The sequence below is a fragment of the Leuresthes tenuis genome, unplaced genomic scaffold, assembly GCF_036924035.1.
Source record: "Leuresthes tenuis unplaced genomic scaffold, fLeuTen1.0.hap1 SCAF_11, whole genome shotgun sequence".
NCBI lineage: Eukaryota > Metazoa > Chordata > Actinopteri > Atheriniformes > Atherinopsidae > Leuresthes > Leuresthes tenuis.
The window spans coordinates 28400179-28419815 of NW_027325365.1; the positions used below are offsets into that span (position 1 = coordinate 28400179).

At 39.8% G+C, this 19637-nt stretch overlaps 2 protein-coding genes across 2 annotated transcripts in view; one reads left to right on the top strand and one right to left on the bottom strand.

The window, feature by feature from the left end:
* The window catches only part of tmem129 (transmembrane protein 129, E3 ubiquitin protein ligase), a 149911-nt gene that overhangs the window by 43428 nt on the left and 86846 nt on the right, over nt 1-19637 (bottom strand). The gene's annotated exons all lie outside the window — the stretch shown is intronic.
* Nucleotides 5409-19637, top strand: part of rnf103 (ring finger protein 103) — a 42748-nt gene continuing 28519 nt past the window's right edge. The window contains exon 1 of the mRNA XM_072396251.1: nt 5409-6128. Within this exon, the coding sequence (XP_072252352.1) occupies nt 5903-6128 (226 nt within the window). The 5' untranslated portion in view covers nt 5409-5902. The remainder of the gene's footprint in view (nt 6129-19637) is intronic.

Sequence of the window (19637 nt, forward strand, 5' to 3'; positions counted from 1 at the left end):
GGAACCCTCTTGCTGTGACGCAACAGTGCTAACCACCACACCACCGTGCAGCCCCAATCATAATCTAATTAATTAAATGATATTTTTTCCAATTCATACATACAAAACCAGCAAAGGAAACCAACAGATTGCGCCGAAACTCCTCTTCGGTCCAAACCCTCATCCTGAGGATAGTTGTGGCGACTGTGGAGAGAAATGACTCCCTTTTGACAGGAAAAAAAACTCTGGCTTAATCAGACTCAGGAAGGGTGGCCATCCGCCTCGACCAGCTGGAGTTTGAGAGGACAGAAAAGAAGGGACAATTAGCACCATAACACCATTTGAAGGATACCTGCTGAGACAAAGATACACAGGTTAATGACAACAATAATGCCAAATATACGTAATGTCACATGACAAAATAAAAAGTGAGGAAAGGTGTGTCATAGAAGGCCCCCCAGCAGTCTAGATCTATAACAACTTTACGATGTAAACCTTATCGAAAAGAAAACTTTTAAACCTAATCTTAAAGTTAGAGAGGGTGTCTGCTTCCCGGACATATACTGGCAGCTAGTTCCACGAGAGAGGGGCCTGATAACTGAAGGCTCTGCCTCCCATTCTACTTTTAGAAACTCCAGAAACCAGTAAGTAAACCTGCAGTTTGAGAGTGAAGCGCTCTATTGGGAGAATACCTAACAATTAAATCTTTCAGATATGATGGAGCTTGATCATTAAGACCTTTATATGTGAGGAGAATAAATAAATTCTTAAATAAATAAGTAAATTCTACTCTGAATTAACAGAGAGCCAATGAAGAGAAATTATGATCTCTCCTGTTAGGTCTCATCAGAACTTTTTTGGATCAGCTGGAAGCTTTGCAGAGACAGCACAATAATAAAGAATTACAATAGTCCAATCTTTAAATAACAAATGCATGGACCAGTTTTTCTGCTTCACTCTGAGACAGGATGTTCCTAATTTTGACAATATTATGAAGGTGCAGGCAGTCCTCGAAACCTGTTTTATATGTGCATCAAATGATAAATTCTGATCAAAAATAACTTCCAAGATTCCTCACTGTAGTACTACAAGCCAAGGAAAATCTAGAGTAATTATATAGCTAGACAATTTCTACCTGTAGCACTCGGGTCCAAAGACAACAACTTCAGTTTTGTCTGAATTTAGATGCAGAAGTTTCTGAGTCATCCAGGTCTTTATGTCTTTAAGACATGATTGTAGTCTAACCTATTGGTACAGCTGAGTATTGTCAGCATACCAATGGAAATTTATGCCTTGCTGTCTAATAATGTTACCTAATAGGAGCATGTATAAAGGGAAAAGAATCGGTCCAAGCACAGAACCCTGTGGAACTTACTCTGGGGTGCAAGTAAGATTCTTCCTTTACAAAACCAAATTTGAATCTATTAGATAAATATGAACCAACCTAATGCAGTTCCTTTAATCCCAATAACGGTTCAAGTCTCTGCAACAGAATGCTGTGATCGATCGTATCAAATGCAGCACTGAGATCCAACAGGACAAGCACTGACACAAGTCTCCTATCAGAAGCTAAGAAGAGATTGGTAACTTTCACCAGCGCTGTTTCTGTGCTATGATACACTCTGAATCCTGACTGAAACTCTGCAAATAGATTATTTATGTGTAAATGATCACAAAGTTGAGCTGCGACTATTTTTTTCAAGAACTTTAGACAAAAAAGGGAGATTGGATATAGGTCGATAATTAGCCAACACTTCTTAATCAAGAGTGGGTTTATTAAGTAAAGGTTTGATTACAGCAACCTTAAAAGTCTGAGGTACATATCCTGTCAACACAGACAGATTGATCAAACCCAATAGAGAAGTGTTAATTAAGGGTAAAATCTCCTTGAACAGTCTGGTTGGGTCTGAGTTTAAAATACAAATTGATGGTTTAGAAAGACTATTGCTGTTGTTAGCTCAGAGAGATTGACTGGACAGAAACTGTGTAAATACAAATCAAGTTCTCTAGATATTTCTAAAGCTGCTGTACATGATGATACATTAGTGATAATAGTGGGAAGGATTCCAAGAATCGTCCCTCTAATAGAAACAATTTATTGGTAAAGAAGCTCATGAAATCATCACTAGTGAGAGTTAAAGGAATACATGGCTCCCCAGAGCTTGGACTCTTTGTCAGTTTGGCTTCAGTGCTGAAAAGAAACCTGGGATTGTTCTAATTCTCTTCTATCCATGATGAATGATGAGCAGTTCTATCTTTACGAAGGGCTTTCTTATATTTTATTAGATTGACTTTCCAGACTAATTGAAACTCTTCTAAATTAGAGGAACACCACTGTCTCTCCAGCTTTCTTGCAGTCTGCTTTAAAGCACACAGCTGTGGATTATACCAAGGAGCCAACCTCTTCTGACTGATTACCTTCCTTTTCAGAGGGGCAACATTGTCCCGTGTTATACGCATTAAAATTGTAGTGCTGTTAACAAGAGAATCAAGTTCTGCAGGAGTAAAGTTTAGGTAGCTGTCCTCTGTTGTTGCTCATGGCAGTGAAGAAAATGATGATGGAATTAATTCTTCAAATTCTTCTCAGAGGCTGTAACTAATGTAAACCCAAAAAAAAAAATGTGATCAAAAATGGTCAAATAAGACAGGGTTATGGGGGAATACTTTTAACTGTTTACTCCTAATGCCAAAAGTCAGCACAATATCAAGAATATGATTAAAAGAGTGAGTTGGTCTGTGAACATGTTGAGAAAATCCAATTGAATCTTCTATAGAATTAAAGTTGACATTAAGGCTGACATTTTCAACATCTACGTGAATATTGAAGTCCCCCACTACAATGACTTTATCTGTACTCAGCACTAATGGGTTAAAAAAAATCTGATAATTCAAAGAGAAACTCAGAATAAATGGCCCAGTGGACGATACAACAAATAAGAGTTTTTTGTGGTTTCCACTTTGGGTGCAAAAAACTGAGAATCTGAGATTCAAAAGAGCGAAAGCTAATCTTGAGTCTTGGACTGATTAGTAACCCTGATCTGAAGATAGTTGCAACTCCTCCTCTGCCTGTGGTTCAAGAAATGTGAACATTTAAATAGCCAGAGAGAGTTGATTCATTGATGCTAATATGATACTCCTGCTGCAGCCAGGTTTCTGTGAGGAGAGATCTAATATTCAAGAAAGCACATTTAATAGTTATGTCTTTGTTCAGGAAATTTTTGTTGTCTTTTTTTTTTTAGGCTCCTGGGTTTGGGTGGTCTGGGAGCAGATAGATAGATAGATCTGTTTTTTTTTGTTTGTTTGTTTGTCTTTTGGGGGGTGGTAGCACCAGGTGGGAAGCTGCAGAAAAGTGTAAGACTACAGCTCTGCATCCTTGTCTCAACCCTGGTATGTCATGTGTTTGGATGACTTATAAATTCGGCCATATTTCTAAAGTAGGATGGATTCACAATTATCTATGAAGCCCACATTGTTTTCTGAACACCATCTAGACAACCAGCGGTTTAAGGATGACACATGCCTACACATTTCATCACTGGTTAGATTTGGCAATGGTCCTGAGATTACTCTGGAGTTCTACATTGTTTTGGTGAAACTACACACCAATGCAACATCAGTTTTAGTGATTGGAGTAACCGGGTGTCATTAATGCTAACGTGAATAGGATTCTACATCAGCCACTCTGGCCCCTGAAATACATTTGACTATGGTCGCTGGTGTCTCTAATACCACATTTCTGACTATAGAGCTGCCAATTACCAGGGTTTTGTCCTCAGTGCATGTGTAGCTGACTGGGTCAAATCTGTTTGAAACGTGTTGAATGTTGAAAACAATTTTAAAAGATTTTTTCATTTTTTGTTAAAAAAAAAAGACAAAAAACCCGTCATTGAAAACAAATAAAACGTTGACAAGATGTCATTTTGGAAACTATGACTCTCATTCTTCTTATTATTATGTTCTTACAGAATACTGAGTTCAATCTGTACCAAACTTCATTTGTAGGTTGACAGTCAGCCCATGAACAGAATACTATAATAATAGGTTCACATTTCATACATCTCAAATAAACATACACATATACAGATACATATATATGTATGTATGTGTGTGTGTGTGTGTGGGGGGGGGGGTGTCATTGACTTTCGAATGATTGCCTGGAACTGGAGCGATTCTAAGGCCTGGAATAGTCAAATTTGTTTGTACAGCAAATTTCATGTACAAAACAATCCAAAGTGCTTTACATACAATAAAAGCATTGCAGCGGGGAATGGAAGAAGCATTAAAATAACAAACGTGGCCCTTTGTCCTTATACAGAGATAAACACTTCATTCATCGCCTTTTCGTTTGCGGAATAATTACAAAACATCACCGTTTGCGGTGTTAATACACTACGATTTTGCAAACGTTCCTGTTTAATACAAGTGTGATCTGTCAGGTAATAGAAATGATCGGACCGTACAGTGTGAGCACAGAAATCATGAGCATGTGCCTCACATCGCGACCGATTTACTGGTACAGTGTGAGTTAGAAGCCCATCCGCCAAAGTATTGTTGTGTTTTAAATAGAGGTTGATTTGTTAGGTTGCCATTAAGGTTAGAGAGTGTCCGCTCTGCCGTGATACACCTGTTGCTCCAGGTCTGAAGATTCGCCGTATTTCCTCATCGACTGTACCATTGCTTTCTCAGCTCTTTATCTTTGGGAAACCTACATAGTATGAGAAAAGTTAGCAAAGCAACTAACAACAATCAGAATAGTTACTTAGGGCCAATTTAGTTAAATAGGAAATACTTCTTGGTTGTTTGGAGGCTTGTTTCACCATGGGCATTCACAGTATTATTCAAAGTGTAAAAGTCTAAAAAGTTAAGGCCACCATTATCATATGAGTCCATTATTACTGATTTTTTACTATAGTGTTTTTTGTTCTTCCATATAAATCAATCAATTTCTTTTGATACCTTTTTGTTAACATCGAGAGATAAAGCAGCATGTAAGACGGGATAGTCGAATCAAAATATTCTTTAATAGCAGCGCGTACGTTGTAGTGGTTGTCACTAGCAGCGCCCATATTTTGAAAACATAGTCCTTCCGATTTAAAAGACGGACCACCACCAGTCCGACCAGCGACGATTCATGTCGCACGATGGTACCTACATTTTCCGTTTTGGTTAATGCCGCTGTATTTTTTGATTTGCCGTTAAGTTTTCTCTTTTGCCGTTGTGATTTGCACTTCAGGGCCACCGTAGATTTGTATTGTAAACCGGTTGGTACATTTCCATGCAGCACATGAATGAGGCATCTTCTCCGATCGCTCCATTTTGCCACACCCAAGATGGCGGTGATGTCGACGTACGATTCAGCGACGTACGATGTCTATGCTCTTTAACTGCAGCCGCCTCAATCTCGTGAGATTTTCGTTGGCTACGTTGATATGACATCAGAGCTGTTCCGGCTCATTAAGGACTAAGTCTGTCAGAAATTTGACTTGCTATATTTGTATTGGTATAGATGGATTGTACCCATATCTGGTTAATCGACCTAGTCTGTCATCCCATACTGTGAACGTGCGGATGCACAGCGTCCGACGCATGTGAGGCTGACAGCCAGTGAGAAATAGCTGCGCATGCAGCAGACATCGTAGGCGTTTTTGTTTTGGTTGATACATTTGAGGCCTACCTGCAAGCATATGTTAGATAGTTAGCCCGTCGGCAGTAGCGAGGTTCCTAAAGCACCGGTGAAAGAGGTGAACAAGAATGTCTTCTTAGCGACACTAAACCAAAGAATGACGGTGTGACGCACATATTTACATGACATAGGTATCGTTGTAGATGTTCGAAAGTCTATGTCGGAAGCCCATGTAGCCTGTTCAGTCGTTAAAAACAACCTCTGCGAGACATTTTCTCCGCCCTGTCGCCCACCAATAAAATGTGGCTAAAACTATTCTTTTTGTTCATGTATTTCATAGTATTGTTTGTGCTAGCCAGGATTTTTGAGGCAGTAATTTGGTACGAGACTGGTATGTTCGCTACGCAGCTTGTGGATCCTGTTACCCTGAGTTACAAAAAGTTAAAGACCATCTTGGAGTGCAGAGGACTGGGATACACCGGACTGGCTGAGAAGAAGGATGTCAGCAACCTGGTAGAGCAGTCAGGTAAGAGTTGGAACTCTGATACATGGGTTGCTTAATCAATAATTAATTTAGTTCTCATATGGGATGAACTGAAACTTGTCAGTGTTTAGCCTGTGACTCATTAATGGCATTTAAAGATTAAGTTTTCTATATTAACTCGCAGAGTTGGTCTGTATTATCAACGTATTCTCATGAAAGGGTTCGTATGGAAACGTACGAAAAGTTATGTACAGATTTTCGTGCATTGGATATTCGTAGGATAATGCACGAAAATCTGTACATAACTTTTCGTACGTTTCCATACGAACCCTTTCATGAGAATATGTTGATGTGCAGTTCCCTGCAGTGAAAAATGGCTTTCATTCGTTTCAGCCCATTGAACACGCCCCTTTCCGTCGGCGAAACAGAGTGGCAGGAATCATGTTTAAATTAGCAAATTTGTGGCGCCTCCTATAGGTGTCCCTCAGGTGATGGTAGTTTAGGTCAAGAGCTTTCCAAAACTGATTACAACTCGTCTGTAGCCCATTTTGTTGCTGCTCTGTAAGCCCTCAAAGGTGTCTCAGGTTCAAGGTTCAACGGTCACCTCTGAGGAGCAGGAACAGCACACAATTTTCATACTGACATATGTTACTCCCTAGGTCAAGACCTAGAACCTGAGACACTTTTGACAATGATGTCTTCACTTTGTCCTACACCAAAGATTAATTTTCATCTTGCTCCAAGGCAAGGCCGTTTGAGGTGTACTTTCTCAGACCCTTATTAAGACCAAGCTGGATGAAATAATTCAAACATGTTTTAAGGGGTAGTTAGTGGCTACATGTGTTCAAAATATTGACGTCTGCTTAATACAATGTCCATTGTTATCTGTTTTGATTTATTTATCCATGTTTACTTATTTTATTGTTGAAATTAACTGCACTGATTTCCAAACGGTGGATGTGTGAAACACAATTTCGTTTTTATGTGATGCATAAGAATGAAAAATAAAACCTATCTTTATTTTATTTCTTCCTCTAAATATAATTATTCCGGGTCTCTCCATTCGCCTTGGTGCTCTGATTCATTGCAGGAGATGTCAGTGGGCAGTGATCTTTCAGGGTGCGCTGTTGTTCATCCAAAACAAACTTATTTCTCCATTGCCCGCGTGTATTTCCTTTATCGCGTGTTTCAGCAGCAAAGCCGGAACAAAAGCAAATTAAAACAAACAAACAAAAAAGTAGCATATGGTGATTAACATGATGTTTGGGGAAGCTACAGCAATAATAGCGTCCTTAGTAACCACCATAGCAACGTTCGAAACAAAAAGAAGATTAAGATTAGATTAACAATGAGCCAGGGACATCGTGATAAAGTCACAGCAGCTGCTCTCACCTTCAACTAGCAGGGTGATGTGAACACCATTTCAGTTGAAACTAAACCAATGCTCTTCATCATCAGTCTAAACAGATCAGACCATACCTAACCCAACATGCCACCCAGCTCCTGGTGCAGGCCATGGTCATCTCCCGCCTTGACTACTGCAGTGCTCTCCTAACTGGTCTCCCAGCCTGTACTATGAAACCTCTACAGATGGTCCAGAACGCGGCGGCGCGTCTGGTCTTCGATCAGCCTAAAAGAACATGTCACCCCTCTGTTCATTGAACTCCACTGGTTACCCTCAGCCGCCCGCATCAAATTCAAGTCACTGATGTTAGCCTACAAAGTGCTTAATGGGATGGCTCCCATCTATTTGAATTCCAATCTATTTGCAAAGGCTTATGTCACAACTTGGTCCCTCCGGTCGTCGCAGGATTGTCGTCTAGCAGTGCCTATACCATGCCTAAGACAATCCAAACTCTTTTCATGTGTCGTTCCACGATGGTGGAATGACCTACCGAGCGCTACCAGAACAGGGGCGTCCCTGTCTATCTTCAAAAAACTCATGAAAACCCAGCTCTTCAGAGAGCATCTCCTATCCTAGCACTTACCTTGTACTTACCTACCCCCTCTATCTCTGCACTTTATCTTTCTGTACTTTCCTCTATGCCTGCACTCTATCTCTACTCTGTCACCTCTGACAGAGTCTGATTAGTGGGTTCCTTCTATGTAGTTTATTGTTAACTTTTTTTTTTAATATAGCTTGTTATATCTTCATTTGTAAGTTGCTTTGGATAAAAGCGTCTGCTAAATGCATAAACATAAACATCAGTCGAATAGATTCAAGGAGTGTTTGCTTGGATTAGATTAGGACTATTGATTTGTTGACCTCAGAGCTCTACCAGGATTATGGACAGTTAAAAGCTCAGATAAATACGATGGGGCGAGGATGTTAAAAGCTTTAAAAACAAACATTAAAAGTTTAAAATCAATTCTATAAAGGACAGGAAGCCAATGAAGGGAGTTAAGAACAGGAGTGATATGCATACGTGTGTTAGCGTTGGTTATTTTTATTTTTTATTAACCTTTATTTATACAGGTAAAATCTCATTGAGACCCAGAGTCTCATTTGCAATGGTAGGCAGCAGAAAAACACAAAGTTACAGACTAGCTGAACGTACAAGAGACAAAAACAGAACATTTGATAATTAATAATAGTTAAGTACAGTACATGTGCAGACCCCCACTGACTGTCTCACCAGCCTTCCTACAAGTAATTTGAAGTTCTCTAGTGAAATAAAACTGGACAGCTTCAGCTTCTGTTAGAGCCTGTTCCATGTTACAGGCACAGCATAGGAGAATGCCTTTTTGCCTAGTTCAGTACAAACTGAGGGGGTGGCAAATGTGATGAAATCCAGGGACCGGAGGCTATGATCAGACTGTTTCCGTGTCAAGTATGTGGACAGATAGGAGGGGAGTAGTCCAATGATGGATAAATAGACCAGTGGGTGGTTCTGTGTATGGAAAGTGAAAACTTGTCAGTGAAAGAGTACAATGTGCAGTGATGTATAAGGGGTTAACAACCAGTTATGAATCTCAAAGATCTATGATATGCAGCATCCAGTAGATGTAGGGAGTGAGCAGAGGCATTCATATAAACAACATCACCATAATCCAGGAGTGGCAAGAAAGTGGCTGCAACAATACGTTTTCTTGCATTAAAAGAAAAACCTCAGGTTTAATTTAAGTTTCTTCAGTAATTGGTCAATATGGCATTTAAAAGAAAGGATATCACCTAATGTTATGCCAAGGCATTTATAAGTGGCCACAGAATCTATATGGGTACCCTGAGCAGACATAATACAGGGTAAAACAGCGGGCACTTCTGTTTATTTGAAAAGAACATAGACTTCGTTTTACCTGCATTTAGAACTAGCCTGAGATGAGAAAATTGTGCCTGAATGGTGTCAAAGCAGACTGCAGTTCTTTGAACTTGAAGGCGACAGAAGATGCGCAGCAATAGACAACGGTATCATCAGCATAAAGATGTACAGATGCATGTTTTGGCCTACCCCATTCACATAAATAATAAAAAGAGTGGTTCCTAAGATGGAACCTTGCGGCACACCATCTAAAGTGTTTAGGAACCCGGAGCTAAGACCATCAGACTGCACACACTACTTGCGGCCGGAAAGGTATTTGGAGACCCAGCTAACAGCATGGTGTGACATTCCAATGGTAGACAGTTGCTGACATAAAATACTCTGACTGTATCAAATGCCTTTGAAAGATCAATAAAAAGGGCAGCGCAGTATTTCTTGGCAGTCTGCGTTCTACCTACCTGCAACGTTGCCTGATAGCGCGGGTGGTGTCGTTCAACCAACCCACACAGTTGTGTGCCCAGGGCAACCCAAACCCCTCCAGGCATACGTGGGGCACGCCCCCGGGGCGCAAGGCAACGCCCAGACACCAGGGCCCAGGCCCAGCACCCCCACCCAATGCCAGAGTGGGCCAGCCACCCAGCGCAGAGCCAGCAGTTACCACCCCAGCGCCCCTAAGTGACCACGCCACAAGACAGCTGTACCCACAGGCCCCAAACTGGTTAATACACAGATTGTTCTTCGCTTTCTAGTTCATGAAAATAGTTTTCTTTGCGATGCATAGCACTGTGAGGACCATGTGTGCTGAGTTAATTTCCATTTTGATATTGTCTAAGTCACCCAGTATGCACAGTGTGGGGCATGCAGGGATGCTACACTTAAGCCATGTTGATAGGTCCTCACAGACCTCAAGCCAGAACTTCTGGACAGGCGCACAAAACCACAAAGCGTGTGCATAATCATCAGGTGTGTTATCTGTTCTATGTGTGTAGATGTTTGAGTATGTAAGACCGATCCTGAACATCCTTTGTCCTGTATGTGTTCTGTGAATAATTTTGTATTGTATGAGCTGCAAATTAGGATTTAGAGTCATTCTGAAGGTGTTCAAACATATTTGTGACCAGAAGTTATGATTAGAACCAATGGATAGATCTGGACGTTTGGACTAATAAGTGGCAGGTCCCAGATTTCCAGAATATCACACAATGCTTGTTCTATATTTATCCATGGTTCATCTAGTGGGCTAGGTTTAAACCATTTTGATATATATTGTAACCTATTGGTGAAGAAATAGTATTAAAAGTTGGGTAAATCTAATCCACCACTGTCCTTGGTCTTCTGTAGGGTTTTTAAACTAATACATGATGGTTTGTTTGTCCACAGAAATTTGGAGATACATGAATCTAATGATTCGGATGGTTTTATGGGGATCATTGAAAACAAGTAGTTAACTTTTGGCAGTATCATCATTTTAATGGTTGCAACTCTCCCCATAAGTGGTATGGGTAATGACTTCCAACGAGTGATTGGCCTCTGTCTTTAAAAGTTGAACATAATTTAGCTGTGTTAGCTCTGAGAGCCTGGAGGAAATGTTTATGCCTAAATATCTAATATTTCGTGACTATAAAGTGATAGTAGTTTCTGGAAACTACAGAAAACGCTACTGACGGGCAGAACTCTGGTCTTAGTCTGAAAATGCTGAGTATTTATGGTAAATGGACTTGTACTTGTATAGCACTTTTCTAGTCTAACTGACCACTCAAAGCGCTTCACTACATGCCGCATTCACAGCACGTCTTAAGATACACATAACTACGTGCTTTCTAATCATTCACACACATTCATACCCCAGTGATACACTGGGAGGCAACGTGGGGTTCAGGGGTTCAAGGACGCTTCGACATGTATCCTGGGGAAGCCAGAGTCGAACCACCGACCTTCCGATTGGTGGGCGACTGCTGTTCCTCCTGAGCTACAGCCGCCCAGATGAGTGTGATCGTCTGTGAGTTCTAAAGGAAAAGTAATGCATCATCAGTATAAAGACTTATTTTATACTCAATATTTTTGGGCTGGATACCTTTTAATATTTCTATTTTGTCTGATAGCAGCTGCTATTGCAAATTGGAAGACATTGCAAATGGTGCAATTCGAAGAGAGCCTATGTTCAGAGACAGAGAAGATTTGCTGGCACATGATGGCAACTGGCTCATCAGTCATTTTGAGGGCATTCCTCCCAGAACTGTGCGCAGAGCTGCAGTCGGCATTGGAGCGCAACACAGCGAGGAGCCACTGCTTGTGCCCACAGGTGACCACACTGGCGTTCCTAGCAACCGGGGCATTCCAAAGAGAGCTGGCCAACCGATTGGGACTGTGCCAGCCGAGCCATGCCAGCCGTGTGGGACGGAATTATCTGCATCTCAGCCAGGTACAGTTGAGTTAAAAATTATTAGCCTCCTATGAAATTTTAAGGTTTCTTCAAATATTTCTTAAGTGCTGTAAAACAGATCAGTTCATTTTTAACACAGCTTTTCCAGACATGCCAGTTTTATTTTGAATGCTTACATTATTGTCAAAATTATTAGCCTCCCTGATTCTAATAGTCAATTGTGTATCCTTTTTGCTGGATAATACCATGCAGTCATTTGTTGTAGTTTGTAACAGTCTCTGGTACATCTGCTGAGGAATCCCTGGCCATTCTTCTTAGGCAACTCTTTCAAGCTCCTCCAGATTTGATGGTCTTCTAGCATAGACCCTGGTCTTCAGTGCACCAAACAAATTTTCAATGGGATTCAAGTCAGGTCTTTGTGCAGGCCAGTCAATAACGTTCACTCTTCTCCAGGAGCGATGTATGTTTTGGGTCGTTGTCGTGTTAGAAGACAAAGCGACAACGACGACCCAGTTTTGCTGCTGACTGCTTGAGGTTTTCTTTCAAAATATTTCTTCATGATTCCTTCAACCTTGACGAGATTCTCAGTTCCAGACACACTGAAGCATCCCCACAGCAGGATACTCCCACCACCGTGTTTAACTGTGGGAGCAGTGTTCTTTGGGTTATACGCCTCTCCCTTCTTTCTCCAAACATAAGCAACATCTCTATGGCCAAAGAGCTCTAGTTTGGTCTCATATCACCAAAGAACACACCTCCAGTATGCATAATCTTTCTCCAAATTGTCCTGAGCATACTTCAGTCTGGCTTGAAGATGTCTCTTCTGTAGAAGTGGAGTTTTTCTTGGCCTGCATCCTCGCAGTCCATTTCTGTACAGGACTCTATGACTGTCTTGTTTGACACTACAATTCCTGACTTGGCTAAGTCATTAACTATTGTTTTGAAAGTTGTTCTAGGGTCTTTAGACACATCTATCACTAGTTTTCTTTCCAGAGTCTTTGAGATCTTTCACTTCCTACCTCTGCCAGACTTTTTCTGTACTGTGTGGCTCTCTTTAAATTTCTTGATGATACTTCTCACTCCACTTCTTGACACTTGGAAACGCTGTGATAACTTTGTATGTCCTTCTCCTGCTTTGTGAGCATCAACAATTATTTTTCTCAAGTCTGAACTGAATTCTTTTGTTTTTGGCATGACGCTTTCTCAAATGACAACTCAAACCCTTAATGAGGTTTTTATACTGTGTGTAAAGTGTAGGACGACCCTTAGTTTTAACTTGGTTAATTGATTACAAGCTGTGAGCATTACAAATGTAAAGCACATGATTGCACTACAGTGGTTTGTGCTTTGGCTCAATAAAAAGGTCAGTTCTTAAGGAGGCTAATAATTTTGACCCTGGTGATTTTTGGGTTTTATAAAATAATTTAGTTTCTGTGTGCAAAGTAAACAAATGTAAGCATCCAAAGTAAAACTAGGATGTTTGGAAAAGCTGTGTTTTAAAAAAAAATAAATTAAAAAAAATCAATGATCTGTTTAACAGCACTTGGAACATTTTTGAAAAAAAAAAATTCATAGGGGGGCTAATAATTTTGACCTCAACTGTATATCAAATTCCCATATGTTAGCCCGGTTTTTTCATTGGAAGCCCAAGAACAAGCTGGAGAAATCGTTTATTAAAAAAGTATTTATTAGTGGTCACAAGTAGAGTATATTGCAGCGCTGGACTCGGAGTGCCAGATCTCCCGCAGGAAATCCGTCAGGCCGAGCCCCGTTATCCGGAAACATGTTATATTTATATTCAGCTTTATCTCACAGAAGTTGTATTCACACTTGTCAGAGTATAATTGGCCAGTTTTGGGTGACATGCTCAGGCCAGCTGCTGTCCTTGTTGTGTTCTTTGGATGTGATAAACAATGTGTGTGTGTGTGAGTGCTGTTTTAGGCGTGGATCTAATGGACCAGACCTATCTGCCCTAATAGAGATGTTTTGTCTGACCCAGTTGTTTATGTCCTTCTAAGGTCTTGGACCATTTAAGGTCATCTGTTGTGCAGTATGAGCAGAGTGGAAAAGTACCAGCTAGGAACATAGGTTATTTAGGAAAATACAGAATATGAATTTATAATGTCTAAGATCAAAGCCAATTATAACAACTCCCCCTTTTGACATGATTTAATCATGTCAACTAAATGAGGTAGGACCGTTATATTCTGTATTGTGTAACACCTGTTAGCGGCAGCCAACTTAGCAGGTCCCCAAACTGCAAGTGGCCAACTACCTTGAGGTCCAGCACAACCAGACAGGAGATTCTTGTTATCCCCCTTTTGATATAATTTCATTATGTGAGCTGTTATGTGTAAGCTGTTCTTCTTTGCGATTATCAGCAGCAAGCAGGTTTTCATTGCATATGCATGTGTAAAACAATTGTAATGCGTTAGCTAAACCTTCTATATCAGGAGTGTTTATCATGATGCTGGGAACAGAACCTCTTTCCCAGAATAGTTCAACCTTCATTACTCAACTGATCATAACTCTGCAATGAGCACATTTCATAAAAGCTATAAGTATCACGCCTGTACGTGTATGCAAGGAATAAATCAATAAATGTTTCAATATGTCTTAAAATTAGTGTGTGTATGTGGCCCCGAACCCAATCTCTGTGTAGAATCTTAGTTCATTTTGGCCCAAAACTATATGTGGTTTAAGCAGTGGCAAGACCCTGCTCACCCATAAGTACCATTACAACACATAATAATAATTAACTAAGCTACAACAATTCATAAAATATTGAAACCCAAAAAGTGCTTAAGGCAATTAACATTACCATCAGGATCGTCCACTGTTCGCAGCGAATAGGAGCGAAAAACCCGATGGCTGATATCCGGGAAAATTCTCCTATGGCCCCATTCCCCCTTGGCGACCGACCACTTAATTACCTTTCAGTGCCTAAGGTCCCGCTCCGAACAGCCGATTCACACCAATGGCAATGGACATATTTATGATTGGCTATGATTAGTACTTGGTCTACTTAAAATCGTTAAAGTACATAGGAACATCACAAAACACAACACACAAAACAATACAGTACAGACATTTAAACATGATGTGAATATGAAGATATGACCCTGTTGAGAACAGATGAGTAATGATAGATGTAGTGTAAAAACTGACAATTTCTTTTGAGTGAAAATTTTATGATAACATTGTGCCGAGTGGTGCAGTGCAGCTCAGTCTCTTCTGGTCCAATCCTGTCACTGCTTGGTGTTTGGTTGTCCTTCTGGCTGAACCTCAGTTCAGCAGTCTGAGCTAACTAGGAAGGAGAGGTTACCAGCACTTCACTTCCACAAAGGGGTCTTTACCACCTGTTTTCCCTAACTAATCTTTTTCTTTGGGACAATTCAGGAGAGCATTCAGATTATTTTGTTGACAGTGGTTGAAGGTTGTGTGGTTGTTCAACCATTATCTTGGCATGATGATCATGCCTCCCAGAATTTCAGACTGATGTCTTGTCAGTCACTTGGCTGTGAGTCCTGTAGAGGTTCTGCTGCCGATGCAGTTCATTTAAGCTGTGGATGAATGTTAGCAGGAGAGAGAACCGAGCAGCACATTTCATTTTCACAATGTTCTATATTCAGGAATTCCCTTTTAACAGATTCAATCCCAGTATTCATTGGTCGACCAATTAAGTTTTCATATGAACCCCAAACAAAAACAAATAAATAAACCGAAAAAAAAAATAAAATAAAATAAAATAAAAATAAATTAAATGAAAAACAAAACAACTGGCCAGTTGATAGAAACCATGTTTTAGGACAGTACCGTAATACTCACCAACCTGCTGTACAGCATTAATGAGAAATCCAGTACCATCAACTTTTTCTGTGGAAAAACTTGAAACCATTTAGAGAAAACAGCAAGACAAAGACAAAACACAAGACAACATAGAACAAAAGACAAATGGAAGACAACGACTCACAGAATTTTGGGAAAAACTTGAGAAGTGTTAGTAAACTATGATTAATTGTTTTATCTCCACCCCCCTGATGAGACTTAGTCTCCTCCGTATGTTAGTTCTGCTGAACTCTTCCACTGCAGTTTCTGCTCCTGTGTTGTTGCTGCAGGACAGAAATGTTTGTGGTTAGATTTCATTTTGGGAGCAGCACAGCATCAAGAAAGCAGCCATTTCTTCTCAATGAGTAACTGATTAACCTTTTTGGGATAAATAGTGTCTGTCCTCTTAATTCAACTCAGAGTGCTTTTGATAAAATTTCAGCATGATCTGCTTAATTCTCACTTGTTACTTTATACTAAATTCTATTTAATTCTTACCAGTGGCTGTGTTTCGTGATGCTGAGCCATCCACAGACAGTTCAGGATCAGCATTAATTTTTAATTTTTTAATTATTTATTTATTTTTTTTCATTTAAATTAGAAACACTTCATGTGGTACCAACAGTGTGGCATCAGAGTTTCTTATAACATCACATGATACAATAACATATTTCCATACAAATTAGAATCAAAGACAAAGGTTTATTCTATTTTTCTATTTGTCTTAATTCCTCATTTATTTATTTTTTAGATGAGCCATGTGGCCTTGTGCTGCTAACTTTTTCCTTAGCAGTGCCACAGCATCGCGCTTGTGTTGTCAGACATCAGATCTTTGGTTGGTTATTGATCACTGTTACCTTGCATGCATGCTTTGACCTAAGGGCCCAGATTCTTGATATTATTTTGTAATATTTTTCTTTGCTCATAGCAGTTTTGGAATGTTAGCTAAATTGTTCAGGATCCTTCTTGTTTTTCCTTGACATGAATTAGACCTTTAATTGTGCAGTTCAAAGCTCTGTGCTTTACCTTACTTAGAGCAGCTCTGCCTCAGTTTATTATGTTTTACTTAATCTTTACTTCTTTCTTCCAGTATGTGTGGATGTATGCGGGTGTGTGTGTGTGTGTGTGTGTATGTATGTGGCCTTGGGTTTCACTGTTTTGTTTTATTTTCTTCTATCTTGTGAAGCACTTTGTGTTACATTTTCTTGTATGAAAAGTGTTATGAAAATAAAGTTTGATTGATTGATTCATTGATTAAGTGCACCAGATTAAACAACTTGGGTCATCTCCCGTGTAATTTCTCGAATGGACCAGAGCACATGATTAAAACTGTTCTCACAGAACATTTTATTCATCCCATTCATATCCTTTTCTTTCGACCAACATGTCATGACTGACCACAGATTGGATTGTACATATTGTATCTCAATTAATTGCAAGTGAAGTGGGTTGTTGCCATTTTTCAGAGATCTTTTAGTCACCTGGTGTGGCGTGGTGGGAAGAGAGGGTGTGTCCAGATTATTGTTGTAGCTCTTTGTCACTTGAGCTTTTAATGTCTGACTTTCACACAGGAGAGGTGTGAAAATTAGTTATTGTAACCTTTATTGTTTCTGCTACTGTGGTTCTACAGTCTAGTCTCCACAGTAGTGTTTTCCTTTGGTTTCATAGTCAGTGGTCCGTTCAGTCTCTGATAGAGTTTTAGTCCCCGTGGTCTAGTCTTTGTCAGTAGGTGAGGTTCCTAAGTCAGTCCGGACCTCAGTTAATGTTCTTTCGGCAGGATCTTGAGCCTGAGTACAGTGATCCTTGTGGATCCAGTTACTCAGTCTATTCTCAGTCCACCATACCTTTACACAATGTGTTGTAGCTTCTTCGTCCTGTCCATATAGGAGAGGACCAGTTAAGTTTGTTCACATTCCTGGTCCTGTTCCTTGGTGAGTATTTATGTAACCTGTTGAGATATCCTCATCACCGTGTTATTCAGTTGTTTCACATTCACACAAGTTTCCATACTGTAGTACAACAAGGGGTGAGCCTGTTGGTGCAGTTGTAAATGGACAGGGTGTTTCCTCCCTGTCATGACCTCATGTGGGACAACATGACAACATTCATGGTGGCATTTGGAGTAAATCTTAGGCTAACACAATACGTAGAGCTTCAGCCCAGGTTAACTGTGTGTCTGCACAGACTTCTGTTCGGCCTTCTTGATGGTTCTATTTGCTCTTTTCACTAGTCCTTGTAAAGCTGGGTGAGAGACTGCACCGAGCTTATGTGTAATTCCAAACATCTTTTCTACTTCTCTTAGTTCTTCATTAGAAAAGTGAGTGAGTACCATTGTCTGATCTTATCACTTCTGGTACATCAAATCTTGGAATAATTTCTCTTGTAAGCCATTTAATGACTTCTTTTCCTTTTTCGGTTTTAGTAGGTGTGGCTTCTACAAATCTAGAAAAGGGATCCACACCCACTAGAAGATATCGTTTACCTTCAGTCCTGTTTGCTGCTCCCATGTCAGTACAATCAATTACTATCTGCTTCCAAGGGGCATCAGGTACTGGGAAACTTGTCTAGTCCTGCTTTGAGATTGAACAGCTTGCAAATTTCACAAGATTGCACAAGATATTTTATCGTGTCTTTTAGGTGGGGGTGCCACCAGTGTTGTGAAATGAGCGCTGTTACTTTTGAGCTAGCACAGTGTGCTCTACTGTGTGCTTCTTGACATAGCAAGTTTAGTAGTCCAGTTGGAGCTACTATTTTGCCTTCATGATTCCTCCAGAGTCTTGTGGAATCCTTTTTTATTTATTTATTTTTTTCCGTTCCATGCTTGCTTTTCAGATGGTGCCGCTGCTTCGTGAAGTTCTTTAATGTTTTCTAAACATAATTCTCGTTGTGATTTTTCCTCCAATGTTTTCTGAGACATCTGGTTAAATGCAGTATACCTTGCTTTTGTTTTTGCTGCCTTATCTGCCGCATTGTTGCCTCTCGCTACTCTCCCATCTCCCTTTTGATGTCCTCTGCACTTGACTATAGCAACTTGTTTTGGTTCAAGTATGGCATAATATAGTTCGAGTAATTGATTTAAGTGTTTAACCGGGGTGCCTGCTGAGGTCACAAAGCCTTTCCTTTTCCAGTGACACATGTCTGGTATAGAGGCATGTCTTTAACTGTAAACACTGTTTTTGTTTTCATTTCACTAATTTATTCAATGTTTATTGTTAGATTAATTAATATTTATCTGCAGGGTTAGAATTTGCTAATAGTATTAATATAGTGTTCAGATGTACAGCTCTCTGGTTGCTGTGGCTGTTTTTAAATGTGCCATGAAAACAAACCTTGACTTGACTTGTTATGAGTCAGACTTACTGCAGCGCAGCTGTCTTTAAATTTCTTTTAGAGTTTTCTTCTTTAAGAAACTCATTGGTGATATCTGACTCTCGTTGTGCCTTTTATTGCCGTGTTTTTGTTAATTTCCTAATAATCTAACTCACTTTAAACCTTTCTGTAAAGCACTTTGCTGCTCTGTTAAGATAACAGATCAATTGATTCATAGATCTGCTGCAGTTAAATAGTTAAATGGTTTAATGAGATCAAATATAAATACTGATGATGAATATTAACTCAGAATTGGTGAAAATAAGCAGAGGAGAAGTATTTAGATCAGCTAAATTTTAAGTCATGTTACTGTGATCTCTAACACAATAAAGGCTAACCTTTAATGCTTTAAGATGGTAAGAAACTGTCTGACACCTATCTGTCTGACCTTGCTGTTAAATCCTGATATTTTCTAATATGTCATATGGTCTGACTGTCCGGTCTCAGACCTGCTTCAGGTGGAAATCATAAAGTCTCAATTTGTAGAACATCTTTTGTTCAGGCAGTTTTTCCATTAAAGGATCAAAGATTTAAATGCTGTGTTTGTTTGTTTGACTTTAACTTTTTAAGAGAGCTGTTAAATCTTAATTCAACAACAAACTGGTTCTAATGTTTAGTTTTAAACAGTCTGTTCTTCCTGGATTTATTTTGGATTTTTTATTTTGTTATCTCTTCACTGTGATACGTGCATTGAAAAGCGGATTTCAGATT